Here is a 21,773-nt window from a genome sequence, read left to right as displayed (position 1 = left end):
AAAGCATGTTTAAGTTTGATATCAGTAAATTGCAGGCACTGAAAGAAATGCATGTTTTAAGTTGATGTTGTTGTATTGCAGGCACTGAAAGAATTGCATGTTTTAAGTTGATGTTGTTATATTGCAGGCACTGAAAGAAATGTATGTTTTAAGTTGATGTTGTATTGCAGGCACTGAAAGAAATGCATGTTTAAGTTTGATATTAGTATATTGGAAGTAATTAAAAGCATTGCATGCATTCAAAGATGTGCATGTTTTTGGCTCGTTTTAGCATATTTCAATTGTGCTTTGAAAAAATGTTAGAATGGTAGAAACTCTTTAAACTCACATCATCTCTTTTGCAGATAATTAAGAATTTTCAGTAATATATTAGGAGTTATGATTGTAGAATCGCATTTTGATCTGTTTACTTGCCAGTTTAACAGCTTTGAACAAGAATTAATGCATACTTTTGCAGGCAATAGATGAACTGTTGTCATTTGGTGCCAACCCCAGTTTGCCCCTGACCCATGGAGTGGGCAGTGCCCTGTGTGCTTCTGCCAACACTGAGTATGAAAACCGGAGGACTCTGCAGGGTCGACTTCAACTGGTAGCTATGAAGTCTTATGGAGAGAAGAAAATAATGATTTTTGTTTTCTTCTTATCAGTGTCTTGCGTCCTTCAGCAATAAAGAGACATTGCATTTTTGTCACAAATCTGGCCAAAAATATTTTCTATAGAAGTTGTTGGAATAAAATGACTGTATAAAAAAGAACAAAAATGGTCTTTATCCGGATCAGTGCAGTTGTCTGATAAATCTTAGAGATGAAGCAGAGTAGACAGTATATGCTGTGTCTATATAAGTAATTTGGTCCCATATTCAGATGTGGGGTCAAGCAATAGAGTAATCAACTTTTTCATCTGTGCCTATATAACTGGTATAGCTTTGCAACCTATGGGTATAATTTAGTGCTGTTTGTTATATTATACATGAATGTGTGCCCTTGAAAAATTTAGCTTGTCTAGCCCCAATTTGATGGAATAACAGCCACTTGTTAGTTTTGGATTTTCACACAATCCTTGCAACTGTTATGATAAATATACTATTCAACCAGATATCCGGATGCAAATTAGAGTTAACACAGTCTTCTAGACATAGATGTGCCTCTTTAAGGGATTTGTCTCTATTCACTTTGACAGAGTTATGTGCCTTGTTGTTCAAATTCATATCTTCAATTTTGAAGGTGTTTATAACCAGTTGGCTGGCAGTTATTTGTTTGTCAATTTTTTTATTATAGTATAATTACTATAATTTATATGTATGGCCCTCGAACTTTACATGGTTGGACCATGTGGTCCACAGTGTTGAAAATGCTGGACCACCCTGTTCTAAGTTACAAAGTGAAAATTTAAGAGACACTTAAAGTATTGTGAATTAAATCCCAAATAATTCTAAATGTCTTATAACAAGACCAGTAGTACAGAATGTTCCAAATAAATGCCAATAGTCTTGAATATCCTGATGTAACACAATGATACAACCATGAATGTCTTTGAACAAGTTCTGAGTCATCTTAAATTAGTGTTTTTGTCCAAATGAGCACTTTGTAACTTTGTAATTCCAAAGAATAATTTAATAAATAATTCCTCTGAAATTATATCTGAACACAACTGTGAACTCATAGATCAAAGTTTCCCAAATGAAACAGAAGCAAATATTTGTTTACCAAACCTCTTTACTTACATCCCAACTTGATCTAATTCACACTCAAATGTTATGTAAAACTAATCATTTCCATGGAAAATTGCAATAACCCTTGAACTCAGATTTTAGTAAACGTCTTGTCTACTATGTAAATCATGACAAAAGTCAGGTAGGCAAACTCCATTATTTGGGTAGATCTTAGATGAAAATGTCAAAAACTATGTTCCAACCACATGTATGTACATTCAGGGAGAATGAGCTATTTTTGCTGTATTAGAGCATTGTCTCTAACAACGTGATCACACTGCATAAAAACATATAAATACATTTCTGATACATGATATAATTGTCAAAGTTATGGAGTACGGAACCACCAGGCATGCATATTGTAAGTTCCAAGAAAGTTATGTTGTTTTGGGTCAGTTTTAGCAGCCTATTACTTCTTATGGGGTATGTTGGGATAAAGGTCTGTGCTCAGCTGATTTCCTGTCATGGTGCATGTTGGGATAAGGCTGTGTGTTTATCTGATTTCCTGTCATGGGGCATGTTGGGATAAAGGTCTGTGCTCAACTGATTTCCTGTCATGGGGCATGTTGGAATAAAGGCCTCTGTTCAGCTGATTTCCTATCATGGACCATGTTGAGATAAAGGCCTGTGTTCAGCTGATTTCCTGTCATGGACCATGCTGGGATAAAGGCCTGTGTTCAGCTGATTTCCTGTCATGGACCATGTTGGGATAAAGGCCTGTGTTCAGCTGATTTCATAAAGTATGGGTGGTGACTAAACACACCTAGTCTAGTCGAGATAAATAAATCCATTGTTTCAACTTGGTCTGTCAGATGTGAAGGTTATTTTATTTACAAAGTAAGCCAATTCTGGAAACTGACTTTGGATTCTCTTAAGTATGCCAAATTTTTTATACACAATTGGATGATTTATGGAAGCCAGTCTTTATTTTGTTTTTACTGGTATTCACATGAATTTTGAAAATAAATTGAAACAAAGGAACAGTTGGGGCTCTGTAAGTGACACTCTGATCATACACTCTGTGAAATCAGTTAAAGCATATTTCGCAAATGAAAGGTTTCAGTTGTGTGAGCTGATTTACAGGAAGTTCAAATAAACCGTTAACCGAATATAGGACTACTTGGCTCTGTGCAAGTATCAGATTTGCAGCTCAATCAAAGGGTTGGGAAAGCAAAGCAATTTCTTCCATTACAAGCTTAGGGCTTTGTGCTGGCAGGTAACTAATGAAACATTACTTGGGAATTAGACCTGGCTTATGAAAATGAGAAATATGAGTCAAATCAGAATTTTTATTGCATCAAACACAGTGTACAGCAAATCATATAACACAAATTTGACTTACAGTGATGCCCTTATTAATCATTTTACCAAATATGCTTTGATATTATGATTGAAATGATGTCCCAGAACTTAAGACTCAACAACAAAGATCTATCCTAGAACATAAAGTGCACAAACAATTATTTTAGAAATTAATTTATGGTGTCCCAACAAAAATGGTAAATACTGTACTTGAGATAAATTAATGCTTGAGGAAAAAAATTGTTTCCCATCAGTGCCAAGTAAACATCTGTATGTGACTTAAGTTCTTGTTAAGTGCAGAAGTGTATAATTTGCCTGCAATAGCTAAGAAGCGTAGAGATTAGTAATGATATATTCATTGCCAGACATCAACAGAATTGTTCTGTAAGGAAAGGAAATGTATGGAAAATACAAGTAATTTATTGAGTTTCACTTAATTGTGTGAAATTTTAGCAGTTAATTCAGTTGGCACATCTTTTTAGGTTGGTATCCAAGTTGTAAATTCCTATCATTACCTTCAACATCTTGTATTATCATTTGCTACCATACTTACAAGTTCATGTTTAAAGATCCGCATCACTTATTATAGGTTGCTGGCAGACTGTTAGTTCTTATCTTAAAATTAATGCCATTTTAATAAATGAAGCTTAACAAGCCTATTGTATCTTGGTACATTTCTTGTTTATTTACAGATTGACAAACTGATTCGAGCTGAGGGCAATATTCTTGCTCCAATTCCTATAGGGCCCAAGAGAATCGTGGGAACAGCGGTGGACTATGCTTACTACATATATAATCTGGTATAATGCCTGAAATAATTGCATTAAATGTTTGTCTTACTTGAAAGAGACAAATACTTAGTCAGAAAATCATCCTTATACCAAGCCCTCTAACTCAGCTTTCTCTTCAGACCGGCCATATGCTTTGGCCCTAATAGGCCATTCAGATAGCAGTGGAGTTTGATGGGTTTTTTTTAATAACTTTTTATAAATGTACAAAATGTCAGTTTAGAACCTGTACAGATGAGTTATCCATCTTATGGACTCCAGAGTTTTATTACTGAAAAGAAATTTGCCATTATAGTACATTATTTAAGTCATGGTCATCTGAGAGTTATATATGAGCACATTAGTGTCTGTTGAATCAATATATATAGTTGAATCACAGTCTTGCTGTGATTTTGATTCAAAAGAAATGCTGCTTTCAGTGAGGAGAGGGAAGTCTCTGCTTGAATTTCTTGTGTATAATTATAGTATAGATTCTGGTATGTTTATATTTTGCATAAATGTTCATTATGTTTTATGGAATTAATGTCAAACTCTGGTGGTGATATTAACCAATCTGGCCAATTCTAAAATATGGCCTGAACTCAACCAACTGAGCTACCTGAATTTAGACCATGGGAAAAAATTAATTCTGTTTTCTCCAGCATTTTTTTATCAAGATTGTATTTTATTTTTTGAAAAGACAGTTTTATGTATATTTTTTTCTGTATAAAGTTATTGGTTACTTATAAATAGGAATCACTTCTTTACCACCTTGCTTGTGCTTTTGTTTTCAGCATGCTGCCTGAAATTGATTACATAATGTAAATAATTTTATTGAGAACAATTTTGCCAAATTTCAGCTTAATTGAAGGAATACAAATTTTTATATATAAAAAATCAGTTTCTTCATGTAGCCCCCACTGTAAAAATCATGTAGTTGGGTATTGGTAATCAGTTTTAGGCATATAGATACAAATAAAGTTATAACTGCCCAAATATAGATCCATAATGACATCTTGAGAGTAGGAATGTGGTTGAAAAAAGTTTCAAAATGTGTTAAATATTTTTATTTTGTTCTTTGAATAATATCGCCTTATATAGCCTATTCAACTGCTTTTTGACTTGAATGCTCATATTTACAAAATGATTTAATCACCAATCAAATAATAGCTCATACATTGTGGTTCACTCCCATTTTTTTTTGCGATGCATGAAATGAAACATTAGCATACATTTAAGTTAACTTGTGTCATGTGTTTTCATTGTTTACATTACTCTGCATGTAATACACACACCTGTTGTCAGTACCATGCATGATTTTCACACTGACCAAGTCACTGTTTCGTGCACAGGATCGGAGAATTGCATACATGCCATACCACGCACTTACGCATGATGAAAGGGAGACATATAATGCACGCCGTAAACTTCTCGCACATATGGGTGACATTTTGAGAACCAAGGCTGTAGAAAGAGAGAAAAAAAGACATGAACATGAACGATCTGAGGGCAGGAGAAGTAAGTAAAAGCTTATGCTAATAGAATAAATATTCAGGTGATTCAAAAGCCAAGTGGCAAGAGGGTTAATTCCCAGAATGAATGAGTATATAGTGAAAGTGTTAGATCTTGAAGCGGCTTTGATTAAGACTTTAATGTTCACCCATATAGACCTTAAATAGAGTTTGAACTTGAACAAGGAGTGTGATAAAGCTCTTTGAAATATGTCTATCCCATGTGAAAGTGACTGATGATGCCATTCTGATAGTGACTTCACAAATATCTAAAGATCTTGATAGTAGCTTTCTTATTATCAAGGCAAATTGTAATAGCATTGCCTATTACTGCTAAATCTTTTCTGGGACACCAACTCCCCAGTCTGAGCTAAATATTCCCTTCTCCAGTTAGTTATTGGAGGCCCAAAATTGACAGGAACATGATCCCAGTCTGATTCCTTAGTCAAAACCAAAATATGGGATACATGAATGCCAAGATCACTCAATGAAATTTGCCTTCACTGTTGTTTTTAAATGTCTTTTGGCCAACTCTATTCCTTTTTGTGTCAATTGATTGTTCCTACACCCTTGTATTGTGTGCATTTTATATTTACTAATTTGAAGAGCATTGCTCAGCAGACAGTGCTTCTGTTTAGTTATAACTATGAGATAATGTTTTTTTTCTTTGCAGTCAAGATTATCAAAAGTTTTACCTACTCTTCTTTGGTTCCTGGTTATCTTTTTTTCAATATTTTTTTTGTCTTTGAGAGATTGATATGTCACAGGGTGTAGGTAAGTGCGGGCACAATGATGCCTTGTGAGATACACCAGCTGTTGATCGTGCACTGGTTTTGCTTGGTCAGATAGGTCTGATATGTTATCTATGGACAGGTCAAGTCTGGGACTTGGCAGAAAGTCACCTCACCTATTCAAGGGAGGAGGAAAGACCCTGCTACCTCCCCATCATCACAAAATGATTCCATCCATTCCCACAAGGAATCTGGATCCCTTCTATTTCTAGGGAAGTTAACTCCCAACTCCTCCATGATTTGGAGATTACTAAAAGGCCAAGGATCCCGTATGCTCTGTCTGGTGGCATCAGAGGAGAGGGAAAATGAGCCTCTTAAAAGGTGTTAATATTCAGCACAGAAGAATAAAAAAGAATATTCAGATTCTTGTGAATAAAAGCAGAGAGGGACACAATTACATTTATTGGACATCACATGCCAATTTCAGTATGTCTCATGGCAGGAGATATGATTTCTGTTGTCATGTGAAATGGAAAAAAATTTCAAAGAATTATGTCAGGTTGAGAGATAGCAACAAGCCATTGGGATGAGTAGGAACTGAAGTTTGTGCAACTGTACTAATAAGGTCTTCGTGTACTTTACAGACATTTCATTTGAACATAATGTTTAATGTCGCTGCATGTTTCGAATACCGAACTTTTAAATGTGTTCCAGCTTTACAATAGCAGTTTATGATATTTTGTTACATCTTACTGAAAACTGGTCAAACGTAAGGAAGAAAAAAACAGCTGCCTTACTGAGACAGTCTTGTCAGGGTTGACAGGTCTACCTTTACACATTGAGTCCAAATGTGACAGCACAGCATGTGGTCAAACCATCTACCAGCTTACAATACTGAACTTTTCTACTGCAAGTCCAGACAACACAGGATGTGGTCAAACTATCTACCAGCTTACAGTACTGAACTTTTCTACTGTAAGTCTATGTGTATTGTTTTCTTATACCAGTTTTTGTTTGAGATGATCAGCCTTCCTCAAGAATGAGAAATTCAGCCATATATTGATAATAGGCAATGTATTACTGCTATTAAAATGTAATGGGGGCAGGGGAACAATTAAATTTGCATTGTTTAATATTTATCTGCTACTATCAAAAAGATTCCCTTCTCCCACTCTGTTGTACTGTTTTCTCGGTCAAAAGAGGAAGGTATTCTGTATGTTGGCTTTGACTAATGAATCAGACCAGGTTCATGTTCTTTTCAAACCAGGGTCCCCAGTTACTAATTAGAGGTGGTAATATTTAACTTGGACTGGGGACTTGATGTCCCAGAAAAGTTAGCAGCGCTGTAGTAGCAGGTAAGTATTGTAGTATTAAAATTATATATTAGTTTTCCCCCTCCCCCATTAAAATTCTTTGCTGTAAATTACATTTTATATGCTATGTCTATTGAAGAAAAATCCTTGAAGAAATATTCTATACATAAGAGTATATTGGAGAAAAATAAAATGTTATTGTCCCAAAGCAAATGCTTGAATTAGCATTAGAGAGAGTCAGAAACACCTAACAGCAAGAGCTTAGAAAGGAAGACAGAGAAATTATAGCAGAAATAAACGAACTTAAGGGAGAATTCTAATGCTTCCTCTGAAAATTTCACACCATACAGTGCATATGATAGATACTTTTATCCCATAACAGACTGAAGACACTATGTCAGTAAAAATAAGATATAGTGACGTAAATCCGTCTGATGGACAATATGTTGACATAGGAACAGCTAGCAGTATTCTGATTTCTAGAAGATCTAATAGATACATAGTTTCACACACTTGTATTTGCATTCATATGCATGTTGATTTTGTTGCGTTTTAAAATATTTTCATGATGTGTCTGAATTGTTTTTTGTAAAGTATGCTTCACTCTTTCATTTGTTTGTGATAACAGAATTAACTTCATGTCATTTATAATCCATTATTTGTTTTAACATGACTACTCTATATAAAAATTATTGTCATAGATAATTTTTAGAGATGGTATTACTGGAGTGAATAGCATTCATTCAGTAAAAAGATTATGTTAAGTAGATCTGGTACTTATTATTTTTTGTTCGTTCTAGCTATCAAAACTACATTTATTTTGTATTTTATCTATAAGAGTTCAAATTAAGTATTGCCATGAATTACCTCCCTTTGCAGGTGCCAGTAATAGTGCAAACTTTGTATACATTGGTGCTGGTGCTCCCCTTCCCCCAGATGCCCGAAAACCAAAGTTTCTGCGTGAGAAGGAGGCAGCAGAGGGACATATTGTAACTTTTGAGTCAGCTCTGGTACCTGCCATGGTGTCAGGCGACTCCCCAAAATTAGCAACGGAACAAGAGGATATTGTTACCCTTCCACCAAGGTACATATTAAAACTCTTCAGTTTTGTAACCTGATCAGCAGAGCACTTTACTTCATTTGATAATTAATAATGAATGTTTTAGTGCCACAAAGTCAGTAGGACATAAAATTGATAAAAGTCTTATTTTGAAATAAGAATATTACTTACGATCACATGAAATATAAAAAGTCATGAAAGTATATAAGGAAGACGTGCAGACAGCTTGAATAGAGTAGGTGTCTTTAATTATTATAAGAATGTTTTAACTCATAAAATAATGAGTGGCATTTTTATACATTGAAATCAAGCAACTACATATTTTCCTGTAACGTAAAGTTCATGGTATGAAAATTTAAGATTTTTTTTCTTCAGGTTATGTTGTTTAATATATTCATATTTGCATATATAGGGTTTAATGGCATATCTTCACTATCCTGGCTGTATGGTGCTGAGTAAATTTAGTTACCAGAAAAAAGGTATAGAAAGCAAAGGCACAAAAAGGATACAATTCCTTAACTGCATAAACGTCACTGTTTTAAAAATTCAGGATTAGATGCAAAGTCATTTTTTTTTTATCTTAAAAATCCAGGATTTTCTCACCTGGAGCATGAAACAAAGAATGCTAAAAGAGTTGACTCCATTTGTCACTTATAACATACAGTGTGGGGGCGGGCTGCATCAGGCATATTCTGCATTCATTAGTCCACAGGGGTGTTTGCCTTTTAAGCTTCATATTCAGCACCAGATTGTGTGTATGGTTGTAAGAAAATAGTTTTTGTTGGACATGTTGAAGGCAGCTTGAAAGGTTTTAGAAACATTACAGTGAAAGTAAAATGTAAAGTACTTGGGTACTCTACTGTATAATGATGCTTTTAAATCAAGTCAAATTGCAAACAATAAAGATCCTGATCTGCCGTAGCATAATATGCCTACAGATTAGGTCTGTGTTGTTTGTTCTACCGATTGCTCCTAACAAACTGCACAGAATCAGATCAGCCAGCGCATTATGCAATGGCAAATATGGATGTGTGCCGTTGGACTCATCTTGTAAGCGAGTATATATTGTAATTATGAATTATCTAATTGAAAATATATTAGCAACACTGGATTGGCTGTACAAGTGTTTGTGTGTCACTTACAAGATTATACTAATTTCCCTAAAAGCAGGCACTGTCAGGACCAACCATTCTGGCCACATAATATAGGTAGCTGTTTAAAAAGGATTCATTATACTTTGAAAAGCCATACATTGAGATTTATAAAATGTAATGAGCCAGAAGAGGAAGCTTGCTTGTAGAGGGTCCAGTTCAAGAAAGATTGCATGAAATAAAATGCTGTTTGTAAATTTATAGATGGTCCTGTTCAGGGATGATTCCATGAAATAAAATGCTGTTTTTTAGTTTATAGAGGGTCCAATTCAGGGAAGACTCCATGAAATAAAATACTGTTTGTAAGTTTTAGGGTAATGATCATTGTTAACTGTTTGTATTGTGGAAACTTATTTTAGACCATTTTCTGAAGTCATCACTACCAGTACATCTGACTCACGAAGGCACATAATTGCACAATCAAAAAAAAGACAACGTGTACCAGTCAGGTTTGACTTGATCATGCAGCTTTATGTATTCGTCTTATGTCATTTCTGTATAGAAACTGGTACTAGTACTTATTCTGTAGAAGCGCACTGGTGTAGGTTGAAAGCTTGTGTCATTCATTTATATTCAAGATGACCCATAGAGGAAGTTTACTTTGGTCAGTGCTAAATTTCAACATCATGCAGATAAAAGATTCATGTTTTTGTCTCACCAATATTGTCAAAAAGGGAGATATGAATATCACATTAATATTACATTATAACTTTCTTGGCAACATCTGTATTCTTAAGTGTTCTGCACACACACACACACACGTATGCAGATATTTTGTGATTTGTTATTGTCCTTCCATGTGTCTGTGCCCACATGTATGTCACCTTCTTACATGAGCTCCATCTACATGGATTGAGAGAGGGTGATCATATTTGGTGTAATGTTTTGAATGGAAGAATAGGTGCCATTGAAAGGTACAAAACACAATTCCATCTCTGAGAATGGGAGGGGAGTTTGGATGTGGTGGGTGGTGGAGATGGGAAGTAAGAATATTTTTTTTCTTTAAAGTGCAGATATTTGTGATGGCTTCTACAGACCTGCCATTCCTTATGATTTCACCTTAAGACTTAATGAAATTATCATTGGTAGTCATTGTAGACACATGACCATTGGTAGTCATTGTGGACACATGACCATTGGTAGTTGTTCTAGACACATGACCATTGGTAGTCATTGTAGACATTATGTACTAATGGAATAATAGCAAAAAATACAAAAATACAGTCATTGCAGTCAAGTTCTGCTGATGGCTAGTCCAGGTTAGTCTGGATCCAGGTTTTCATATTGGATTCAATAGAGTTGGTCAGGTAACCAGACTGTCTGTACAGGAGTACCTCAGATGCTTTAATCAGCCTTTTTTTGATGCAGAATGTCTGCAAGATCAAACTTGTGCTTATAGAAAGGTCCAACAAATGAAACCAATGTTAAAGGTGATAGGGACAATCAGCCCCTTAAAAAGTTCTCATAATCAGCACAGAAGTGTTAAAACAAGTAGGTATTCAGATTCTTGGAAAAAGCAACTACAGTGATGTTTATAGGGCATGATGTCATGTTGATTTGAGTATGGGTCATGGCAGAAAAGATGATTGCCACCACAGCATGTAATTTAACGAAGATAACATCATGTTACTCAGTCTAGCAAGAAGCCATTGACGTCAGTGGGATTTGGAACTGCAGTTTTTTAACCTGAACTAAATTTCATTAAGGTCTAAATCAGAGGTCTCAAACACGCAGCATGCAGGCCACATGCAGCCTGCCAAGCCAAATCCTGTGTCCAACAAAATGATTGGCGTCACAAGATGTCATGAGAGATAACAAAGGTGGTGTGGCCCTTTGGCCATCGAAAATGCCCTCATGCAACCCTCAGAGTGGTTTGAGTATGAGACCCCTTGTTTAAGTGAACTTTGTAAATTTTTTAGTTGAACATAATGTTACCTTAGATTCTCCAGATCACACTTCTGGACTTTTCAAATACATGTGTTCCAAGTGGACAATTGCAGTGCATTATATTTTGTTATACATTCATGCAAAGTAGTCTAACTTGTGGAAAAATATCAGCCTGCCAAGCCAAATCCTGTGTCCCACAAAATGATTGGCATCACAAGATGTCATGAGAGATAACAAAGGTGGTGTGGCCCTTTGGCCATCGAAAATGCCGTCATGCAACCCTCAGAGTGGTTTGAGTATGAGACCCCTTGTTTAAGTGAACTTTGTAAATTTTTTAGTTGAACATAATGTTACCTTAGATTCTCCAGATCACACTTCTGGACTTTTCAAATACATTTGTTCCAAGTGGACAATTGCAGTGCATTATATTTTGTTTTACATTCATGCAAAGTAGTCTAACTTGTGGAAAAATATCAGCCGATACAGTGACAATGTCTTGTTAGAGTTAGCATGTCTACTTCTGTTTCGAGTCCAATCATATTCAACCTTCAGCTGACTGTACCATTTATTTATGTGAGATTTTATGAATATCCTTGAAAGAAATGGGGGGAAAATATGAAGTAATCAATGAATCCTGGATGTTGAAAATAAAGTGTACAGTGAAAAAAAATATTTGGAAAAATTGTTCCATACTGGATACTTAAAAAATTGGTTCTTAATACAATCAGTTCACCAGTTAAGTATGGAAAGCGATCTTGAATACTAGGGATGGCTGACACAAGCTTACTTCACTAATGATAAGTAATGGATATTATTGTACCCATTTTCATGCATGATTTTTTCTGCAAGGTTAGGTTTCAGAGGAGCTATTTCATCATACCAAACATGGACGTTAATTTTTAAACTTTCAAAACAAAATTCTGCTGAGAAGTATTATTGATGCTGTGAAGTAAGATATGATAGTTTTAAATATTAGGATATAACGAACAAAATGCAAATTTAAAGTGGGTACACTTAGTTAGGCATTTTGTCAGTCCTAGAGATCATACACCAGTCACATCTGTCTCGCTCATTCTCATATGCTAATCATCATCTGACATTCTGAAATTATCAGTTTAATTCAATACAATTCTGTCTTCACAGTTTTCTTTGTCCTTTAAACTAGCTTTAGAATGAATGTATAGCATCGTCAGTTTTATTTTTAACATGTTATTTATGAGAGTCTGAGAGGATTTCATCTATGACACTGAATAGGTACAGATATGCATTTGATAGAAAATATATTTACAAATGGTAACAAATGCATGAAATTAAATGCAGGCTTGATTTGGGGGTTGGGTGGGGTGGGGTGGCATCGTGAAACCTCAGAATTCAATAACCATTTTGAATGGAGGTTGATTTGCAGTATTACTGGTAGTTTGTTGGGTTTTTTTTGTAAAAAAAAAAACAGTAGCAGGTTTATTTTATAAACTTTTTACACTGTGGTGGATTAAAGTTTTAATTGCAATATTTCACTTATATATGATACATTTGTATATCTCTAGATCTGACAGCTATATTAATAAATATCATATTGCAAATAATACTAGGCTATCTTCAGCATTAGACTTATATTACTGAAGCACAAAAACCTCCAAAAATTTATGTAACCTATATATTACATGTATTTAATCACACATGTTGTTTCAATTTGCAGTTTCTATTCTGTCATTGTATTGGGGACAGTACGGTTAGATAAATTAACATTAGCTGTTAATACTCTCTAACAAAGTCTGTGTTTCAAATATTAACTATGTTCATGTTCACTGAAATGAGCAAACATATCTTCTTATATTCTATAGTCATTCCAAACAGTAAAAAAAATAAACATTAAGTCAAAATACACAGGCAGCAAAAGTTGCCATATTTTGTAACCATACCCGAGGAAATCTCAATTTGTTATAGTGACTTTTTGGTACCATAAGGAAAAAAACCAACATATTGCCACTTTTGGAACTGAAAATATTGTCATCCTTGCATGGAATGTATTTGGTTATATGTCCAGCTGCAAAATGCACAGCCCCAGATCTGCCATTGCATAATACACTGGCAGATCTGGATCTGTGCAGTTTGTTAGAAGTAATCAAGAGAACAAAGAACAAAGACCCTGATCTGGCAGTGCATTATGCAGTGGCAGATCAGGGTCTATGTAAAACTGTTTTTGCAGCTGGATTCAACATATACACAAGTATGTATGGAACAAATAATTCAAGCACAGTATCAAATACATTTTAATGCCCTTTTCTTACAGAATGTGTACCACAGTGTGTACTGGAAAATTCAATAATTTTACTTAATAGCTGCATGTAAACTTAGTTCACATAAAAATGATCAGCAGTATCATAACCTATTTATTCCACAATGATAATTGTGCACAAAATGTTTACCTCCTTTACTGTTTGATTTCACGCATTAAGATTTACGTTATAGTTAATTTGCAAAAGAAAAAGGGTGCAAGTTAAAAACGATGTTTCATATTGTGTAGTTATTTTTATGATGACAATTTTTTGGGCAAAATTAAGCTGGTTGTGCAAACTGCACTTGGTATTTAGAAGATATTATTGCTCACAACAAAATGTTGAGTATCGCTGACGTTAGGATTTCATGTTATCGTTACTTTAATGTTAAATTTACTGATTAATGAATTTAAAAACCTTATTTCAGTACTCATTGTATCAGTCATTTGATTTCATCGTTTCTTGCATGAATCACTATCTTGACAGTGTAACATAGTCTTAATTTGCATATTTCCTACTTGTGACAAATCATGTTATGTGTCCAAAAACTAACCATCGTTGCAGACTTTGATAAAATTTGATTTAAATCTCATTACTTCCAGAATAAATTTTGTAACAAGAAAATAGCAGTTTTGAACAAGTTACAGTAAAGAGTGGTTTGAAATTGCCTCTGACTTAGACATTATGTTTTACACGCTAATTGTTCTCCACTAAATCTAGTCCGAACTTTGCATGAAATGCATGAGAATTTTGTTCCTTGTTCTCACTGTTAGTATTGACATGCATGCCATGAGTAAGGCATTTGTACATTTTTCCTTATATTTGTTGATAGTAACTATATTTTTTTTCTTTTGATAAGATGTATTTAGCAAACAAATTGTAAAAAAAAATTGTACACGTTAAAAGATTGGCAGTATGTTTTGACATTTATGAACTTTCTGCTGGATAAGAGTAAGTCTGAAAATTGGCCATGCCAAAATATTTTAATTTTGTCCTCTTTGAGAGGCTGATAGCATGTGAACTCTTGACTTTTGAGATGAGAAGTTAGTCAATGGAAAAACACTTTTTTTAAAATGGATGCTTTGTTATGTCCCCTGACCATTCATCTCGTCCACTCGGTTGCCATTATAGCAACTTCTTACACATTTTTAAAAGGATTTACTCCAGAAAGATTTATGCAGCAGTATCTGTAAAATGTTTGAAAATGGCATTGAGAAATAACTTTATTTGTTTTGACATAATACAGATGGCATAAAGAAACTTAAGTATTTAGGAATTGTGGGGTATGATGCTTGTCATAAAACGTTTAGGTGAAGAACCTCTACATTCAAGAAAGATGTGGTTGCATGCATTTCACTTGGCAGTGGTAGAGACCACAGGGTGAATGGACATAATTTATACCTTCACTTTTAATATATCTAGTGTCTCAGATGAAACCAGTTTTCTGTTGACTTTCTTCTCACCTCCAGGGGCATAGACTAGCTATCTGACCTTAAATCAGAGTAATTTCAGTGTCTTTAAACATTTTTCCAAGTAGGCAAGATTTATCTCTGAAATTGTTTTACATGTCTATTTATACATAAATATACTTTCTCATGAACTTGTAGTTGAGATTTTAGGGCATTATGATAAATAGTGAGAAATTAGACAGTTATAAATACTGAACTTTACAATTCACTATTTCCATCTGAATATATTTTTCAACACTGTGCACCTTTTAAAAAAATAGATTAAACATTCAGCATATTAGTAAGAAAGTAAAAGCACATTTTCGACATGACCATTGGTAGTCATTGTAGATACATGACCATTGTAGACATTTTAGATACATGACAGCTGGTAGTCATTGTAGAACATGATCATTAGTAGTCAATGTAGACAAAAAACCATTGGTAGTCATTGTAGACACATGACCATTGGTAGTCATTATAGACACACGACCATTGGTAGTCATTGTAGACACATGATCATTGGTAGTCATTGTGGACACATGACCATTGGTAGGCATTGTAGACACATGACTATTAGTAGTCATTGTAGACACATGACCATTGGTAGTCATTGTAGACACATGACCATTGGTAGTCATTATAGACACATGACCATTGGTGGTCATTGCAGACACATGATGATTTGTAGACATTTTAGAGATGTGAACATTGGTAGACATAGACACATGATTATGTGTAGACTCATGACCATTGGCAGACAGTGTAGACACATGACCGTTGGTAGACACTGTAGACATGTGACAGTTGCCAGACATTTTAGACATATAGCCATTTGGTAGACAGTGTAGACATGACCATTGGTAGTCAGTGTAGACACATGACCATTGATAGACACTATAGGCATCTGACCATTGGTAGACATTGTAGACATGTGACAATTGGTGGACATTGTAGACATGTGACAATTTGTAGACATTGTAGACACATGATCATTGGTAGAAATAGTAGATACATGACCATTGGTAGACACTTTAGACATGTGACCATTGGGATACATTGTCAACATGTGATCATTTATAAACATGGGTAGACATTGTAACTGATCACTGCAGAAATTTAATTGTCACAAACTCATATCCTAGGAAAATTTAAGGTCAGGCATAATTGTGTCCAAATTGTTTTTGAAATAGGCATTTTAATAATACAAATTCTCTTGACATACATGGTAGTATTAGAGGATAGACAGCTTCACCATCCAAAACACTATAATATCATCATGATACGTCATTGATGCACTGCTAGTAGTTTCATGCACACAAATCTATTGCCTTGTATCACATATTACATGTATTATGTAAATAGGAAATTCATCCATACATTATGTAATTCCATTATATAATTAGGTAGTTCATCCATAATATTATGTAATTTCATTATAAATAGGTAATCTATAATATTATGTAATTTCATTATATAAATAGGTTATTCATCCTTAGTGCTATGTGATTTCATTATATAAATAAGTAATTCATCCATAATATTATGTAATTTCATTATATAAATAGATAATTCATCCATAATATTATCTGATTTCATTATGTAAATAGGTAATTCATCCATAATATTATGTAATTTCATTATGTAAATAAGTAATTCATCCATAATATTGTGTAATTTCATTATATAAATAGGTAATTCGTCCATAATATTATCTGATTTCATTATGTAAATAAGTAATTCATCCATAATATTATGTAATTTCATTATATAAATAGGTAATTCATCCATATTATGTAATTTCATTATGTAAATAGGTAATTCATCCATAATATTATGTAATTTCATTATGTAAATAAGTAATTCATCCATAATATTCAGATTAATGAATTGATTATTTTCCTTAAACTTGGGGGAAAAGTCAATAATGTTTGGTGTGACAGTGATGAAGGGACAGTAATGGAAATTTATCACATTTCATCAGCATGAATCTCAACAGACATGCTAATCATGTTCCTTACATTACTGGTTTTGTATAAAATTAACATATTAAATTAGAAGAATTTACATGTGACTTCAGCATCAGAGAAAACTTGGTTATTTATTGGTATATCATACTGCTCCATATACAAAGCTGCAGCCCTGTGCAATACAGTGTAGACCTATACCTGCCATAGCATATTGTGTTGGCTGATCAGGTTCTATGCTGTTTTCTGGAAATTGTAAGTATAACGAACAGTGTAGACCCTGATATGGCAGATCCAGTGTTTAGCCTCCGATCTGATAGAAGTGCATTATGTAATGGTAGATCTGATGATGCTTTATGTAATGATGGATGTAATACTGCATTATGTAATGGTAAATCTGATAGCACAGTATCTAATGGTAAATCTGATAGCACATTATGTAATGGTAAATCTGATAGCACAGTATCTAATGGTAAATCTGATAGCACATTATGTAATGGTAAATCTGATAGCACAGTATCTAATGGTAAATCTGATAGCACATTATGTAATGGTAAATCTGATAGCACAGTATCTAATGGTAAATCTGATAGCACATTATGTAATGGTAAATCTGATGTCATGTGTTTAGGCTCAAATAAACAGTAACACAGAAAGAGTGAAAACAACAAGCTTTTTAAAATTTAACAAATTTATTTCCCTTGAAAAATTATGTAAAAATGAAAAAAGGAGAGGAACTTATGGTTTCAAGAATCAAATCCAAAATTAACTAGGAATAATCCACAAATTAAATTGCAAAAGTCCTGGTAATATATGTTCTAATAACTTCAAGTTTGAATCCTGATGGAAAATCCAAGATAGATGACAATGACGTATGCTGTAGTCAGTATTGTGCTTATCTACAGTTCCTTGTAGAAATACAAATAATGACACTCCGGTGTTGGAAATCCAAATTAAATTTGTAAGCAATGTCTTTCCAAAATGTCTGAGTGAACACTCCTCAGAATGTTTCAAGAGAAAAAAGAATTAATCCTTTTGAAATCCAACTGATCTGAAGAAAATTATAACTCAAAATCTGGCTACAACTAAATAACTTGACATCAGTGTAAAAAGCCCAAAACTGAGAACTCTCTCTCTAAGCATCTCTACTAAAACTAACAAATGCGCAGGAATGGAAAAACTAGAATTGTGAAATCGAAAAGGGGGGATCACATGATCATATTTATGTCATGTACACCAAAAATGACCTTGACAAAACCAATCATTTTGAAATAAAATAGAATTTGTTTACGAATGTTTGCTATAAATTCTGAAACAATGTCAGGAATTAGATCAACACCTGGTGTTTACGAAAGAATGATTCAGGTCAACTGATTTTCTGGAAAAATATCATCTCCAGTGAATAAATTTACATTATAATAGCATATAATAGAATAAAAAATCTAAAACTGACAAACAATTAAATTAAAATAAATATGAATTAAATTAGATACACGTAACACTGATGGTGCATTATGTAATGGTAGATGTAATACTGCATTATGCAATGGTAAATCTGATAGCGCATTATGTATTGGTTGATGTAATACTGCATTATGTAATGGTAATGGTAGATGTAATACTGTGTTATGTAATGGTAAATCTGATAGTGCATTATGTGATGGTTGATGTAACACTGCATTATGTAATGGTAGATTTGACGGCTCATTATGTAATGGCAGATCTGACTTTGATCTGATACCATACTGCATAATGGCAGATATAATATTGCATTATGTAATGACACACCTGATGGTGTTCGATGAAATGGCAGACCTGATGGTGTGACATGTAATGGCAGATCTGACTGTGTGTGATGTAATGGCAGATCTGACTGTGTGTGATGTAATGGCAGATCTGACAATGTGATGTAATGGCAGATCTGACAGTGTGATGTAATGGCAGATCTGACAGTGTGTGATGTAATGGCAGATCTGACAGTGTGATGTAATGGCAGATCTGACAGTGTGTGATGTAATGGCAGAGCTGACAGTGTGATGTAATGGCAGATCTGACAGTGTGATGTAATGGCAGATCTGATGGTGTGATGTAATGGCAGATCTGACAGTGTGTGATGTAATGGCAGATCTGATGGTGTGTTATGTAATGGCAGATCTGACAGTGTGATGTAATGGCAGATCTGATAGTGTGTGATGTAATGGCAGATCTGACAGTGTGTGATGTAATGGCAGATCTGATAGTGTGTGATGTAATGGCAGATCTGACAGTGTGTGATGTAATGGCAGATCTGATAGCACATTATCTAATGACAGATCTGATGGTGTTTTATGTAATGGCAGATCCGATAGTGTGTGATGTAATGGCAGATCTGATAGTGTGTGATGTAATGGCAGATCTGATAGCACATTATCTAATGACAGATCTGATAGTGTGTGATATAATGGCAGATATAATAGCACATTATGTAATGGCATATCTGATAGTGTGTGGTGTAATTGCAGATCTGATAACTCATTATGTAATGGCAGATGTGATAGCACATTATGTAATGCCAAATCTGATAGTGTGTGATGTAATCACAGATCTGATAGTGTCTGATGTAAAGACAGATCTGATAACACATTATATAATGGCAGATCTGATAGCACATTATGTAATTCCAAATCTGATAGTGTGTGATGTAATGACAGATCTGATAACACATTATGTAATGGTATATCTGGTAGCACATTATGTAATGACAGATCTGATAACACATTATGTAATGAAAGATCTGATAGTGTGTGATGTAATCACAGATCTGATAACACATTATCTAATGACAGATCTGGTAGCACATTATGTAAAGACAGATCTGATAACACATTATGTAATGACAGATCTGGTAGCACATTATGTAAAGACAGATCTGATAACACATTATGTAATGAGAGATCTGATAGCACATTATGTAAGGACAGATCTGATAGCACAGTATGTAAGGACAGATCTGATAACACATTATGTATTGACAGATCTGATAACACATCATGTATTGACAGATCTGATAACACATGTATTGACAGATCTGATAGTGTGTGATGTAATGACTGATCTGATAGCACAATATGGTATGGCAAATCTAGGACTATACTACTTACAGTTGTGTGGAGGCTACATTTAAAAAAAAAATATATTTAATTAAATGTCTAGTATAGATTAACACGTATAAAATTGAAATTGCTAAATTTCTCAATAACTCTGCTGATATTAATAGATATCAAATAATGGGTTTCTAAAAAAAAAATTTTATGGAAATAAGCTGAAGAGAAATTTAACAGTACAATCTTGCTAATATGACCTCTCACAGGAGTCAAGAAAAATGATCTTATTTTGGCAGTAGTCTTGGTCATCAGGCCTCCTGAAGATTAATGGTTAAAAAATGATCTTTACATTTTTTACTGTGTGGTCATTGAGCTGGGTTTGACTGTGTAATAATGCACATAACATTTTTAATACTCCTTTTGCAAATTTTGTATTTTTATGTGAATGACAATTTTTAATTGATGACCACAATCCATAACAAATTATGTTACTTTGGTGGGGGGGCAGGATATAAAGTATTTATTGTTCAGTTACTAATGTGCAAAGGTATAAATAAAACAGTATGGAGCTATAAAGTGTTGATGAGCTCTTTTTTTCTAAAGATAGAACATGACCACCATGCATACGTCAACATGATTATTGCTACATTGAGATTGTCAATATTCATGTAATAGGTTATGCATTTATGCAATGTCAAACTGAACAATTACTTTCCAACATTTACAGGAAACCAATATTCAAGTACTGTTATGAATGTGGCCGATCAGTAGGAGTGAAGCTGACAGCTTGCACACGCTGTAAGGAGGTGTACTACTGCAGTAAAGCATGTAAACTGAAGGCATGGAAGACACGACATCAAGAGGAATGCATCAGGGTTGGAGGTTAGTACACACACACACAACTAAGCCTCAGTTCCACTTCATTTCTCAAACATTATCCACGGATTGATATTTTACATTCCCTTGGTAATAATACTAGTATTTTTGTCAGGGTAAATGCACTTGAAAGAATTTACACTTTCTCTTTATTTATAAAATTGTAGTTTTGTATCCTTTTATTGATGTTATAAGCTGAGCAGTACAATAATCTTTAAAGAAGAAATTTTTTATATTATGGCTATAGTTTAGTTACTGATGCATGCAGAATGCTGATGGAAAAACTCATCATTGCCAACAATGCAATAAGTAGAATATTTACACATCTCAATGTGAGGAGGAATTCTCAACTGAAATATTTTGTAAATTGGATCCAGAGCCTTCAATTTTCAAAATAAAATGAAACTGGCAGAAAAGTTTTATATAGATCTGACCATCCATTCATTCTTACATCCATCCAGCACTTAATTGTTAAAGCAACTAGTCCCACGGCTTTTGATGGAGTGTCGTGAAAATTGATTATCACTTGATTATGTGCATATCATCAAATCATTTGCTGCCTTAATACTCAATTTGGGAGGGGTAAGGGTACATCTGCAAGAGCAAATTACTCACCATTTATCTTGTTTTATTGCTTGCTTATTGAAATACAAACATATGAAGTACAATATTCTGTGTAACTGCAGCACC

At 34.1% G+C, this 21,773-nt stretch overlaps 1 protein-coding gene across 5 annotated transcripts in view; it reads left to right on the top strand.

Annotated features, from left to right (window-relative positions):
• LOC149799150 (ankyrin repeat and MYND domain-containing protein 1-like) overlaps window positions 1–21,773 on the top strand; it is an 87,033-nt gene that overhangs the window by 48,087 nt on the left and 17,173 nt on the right. For 3 of the 5 annotated variants that reach the window (XM_089958275.1, XM_089958274.1, XM_089958279.1), the window contains exons 11-16: window positions 458–589; window positions 3,706–3,813; window positions 5,133–5,298; window positions 8,215–8,419; window positions 9,906–9,995; window positions 20,935–21,089. In XM_089958275.1, the coding sequence (XP_089814401.1) occupies window positions 458–589; window positions 3,706–3,813; window positions 5,133–5,298; window positions 8,215–8,419; window positions 9,906–9,995; window positions 20,935–21,089 (856 nt within the window). Of the gene's footprint in view, window positions 1–457; window positions 590–3,705; window positions 3,814–5,132; window positions 5,299–8,214; window positions 8,420–9,905; window positions 9,996–13,129; window positions 13,163–20,934; window positions 21,090–21,773 lie in introns of all 5 variants that reach the window. The other 2 variants (XM_089958276.1, XM_089958277.1) reach the window with 2 other exon arrangements.

Source organism: Sinohyriopsis cumingii, chromosome 5, assembly GCF_028554795.1.
Source record: "Sinohyriopsis cumingii isolate HCF-2022 chromosome 5, ASM2855479v2, whole genome shotgun sequence".
In the NCBI taxonomy this organism is placed as follows: domain Eukaryota; kingdom Metazoa; phylum Mollusca; class Bivalvia; order Unionida; family Unionidae; genus Sinohyriopsis; species Sinohyriopsis cumingii.
Note: the sequence above shows the minus strand (reverse complement) of the source record. Positions and strands in the feature narration are given on the sequence as shown.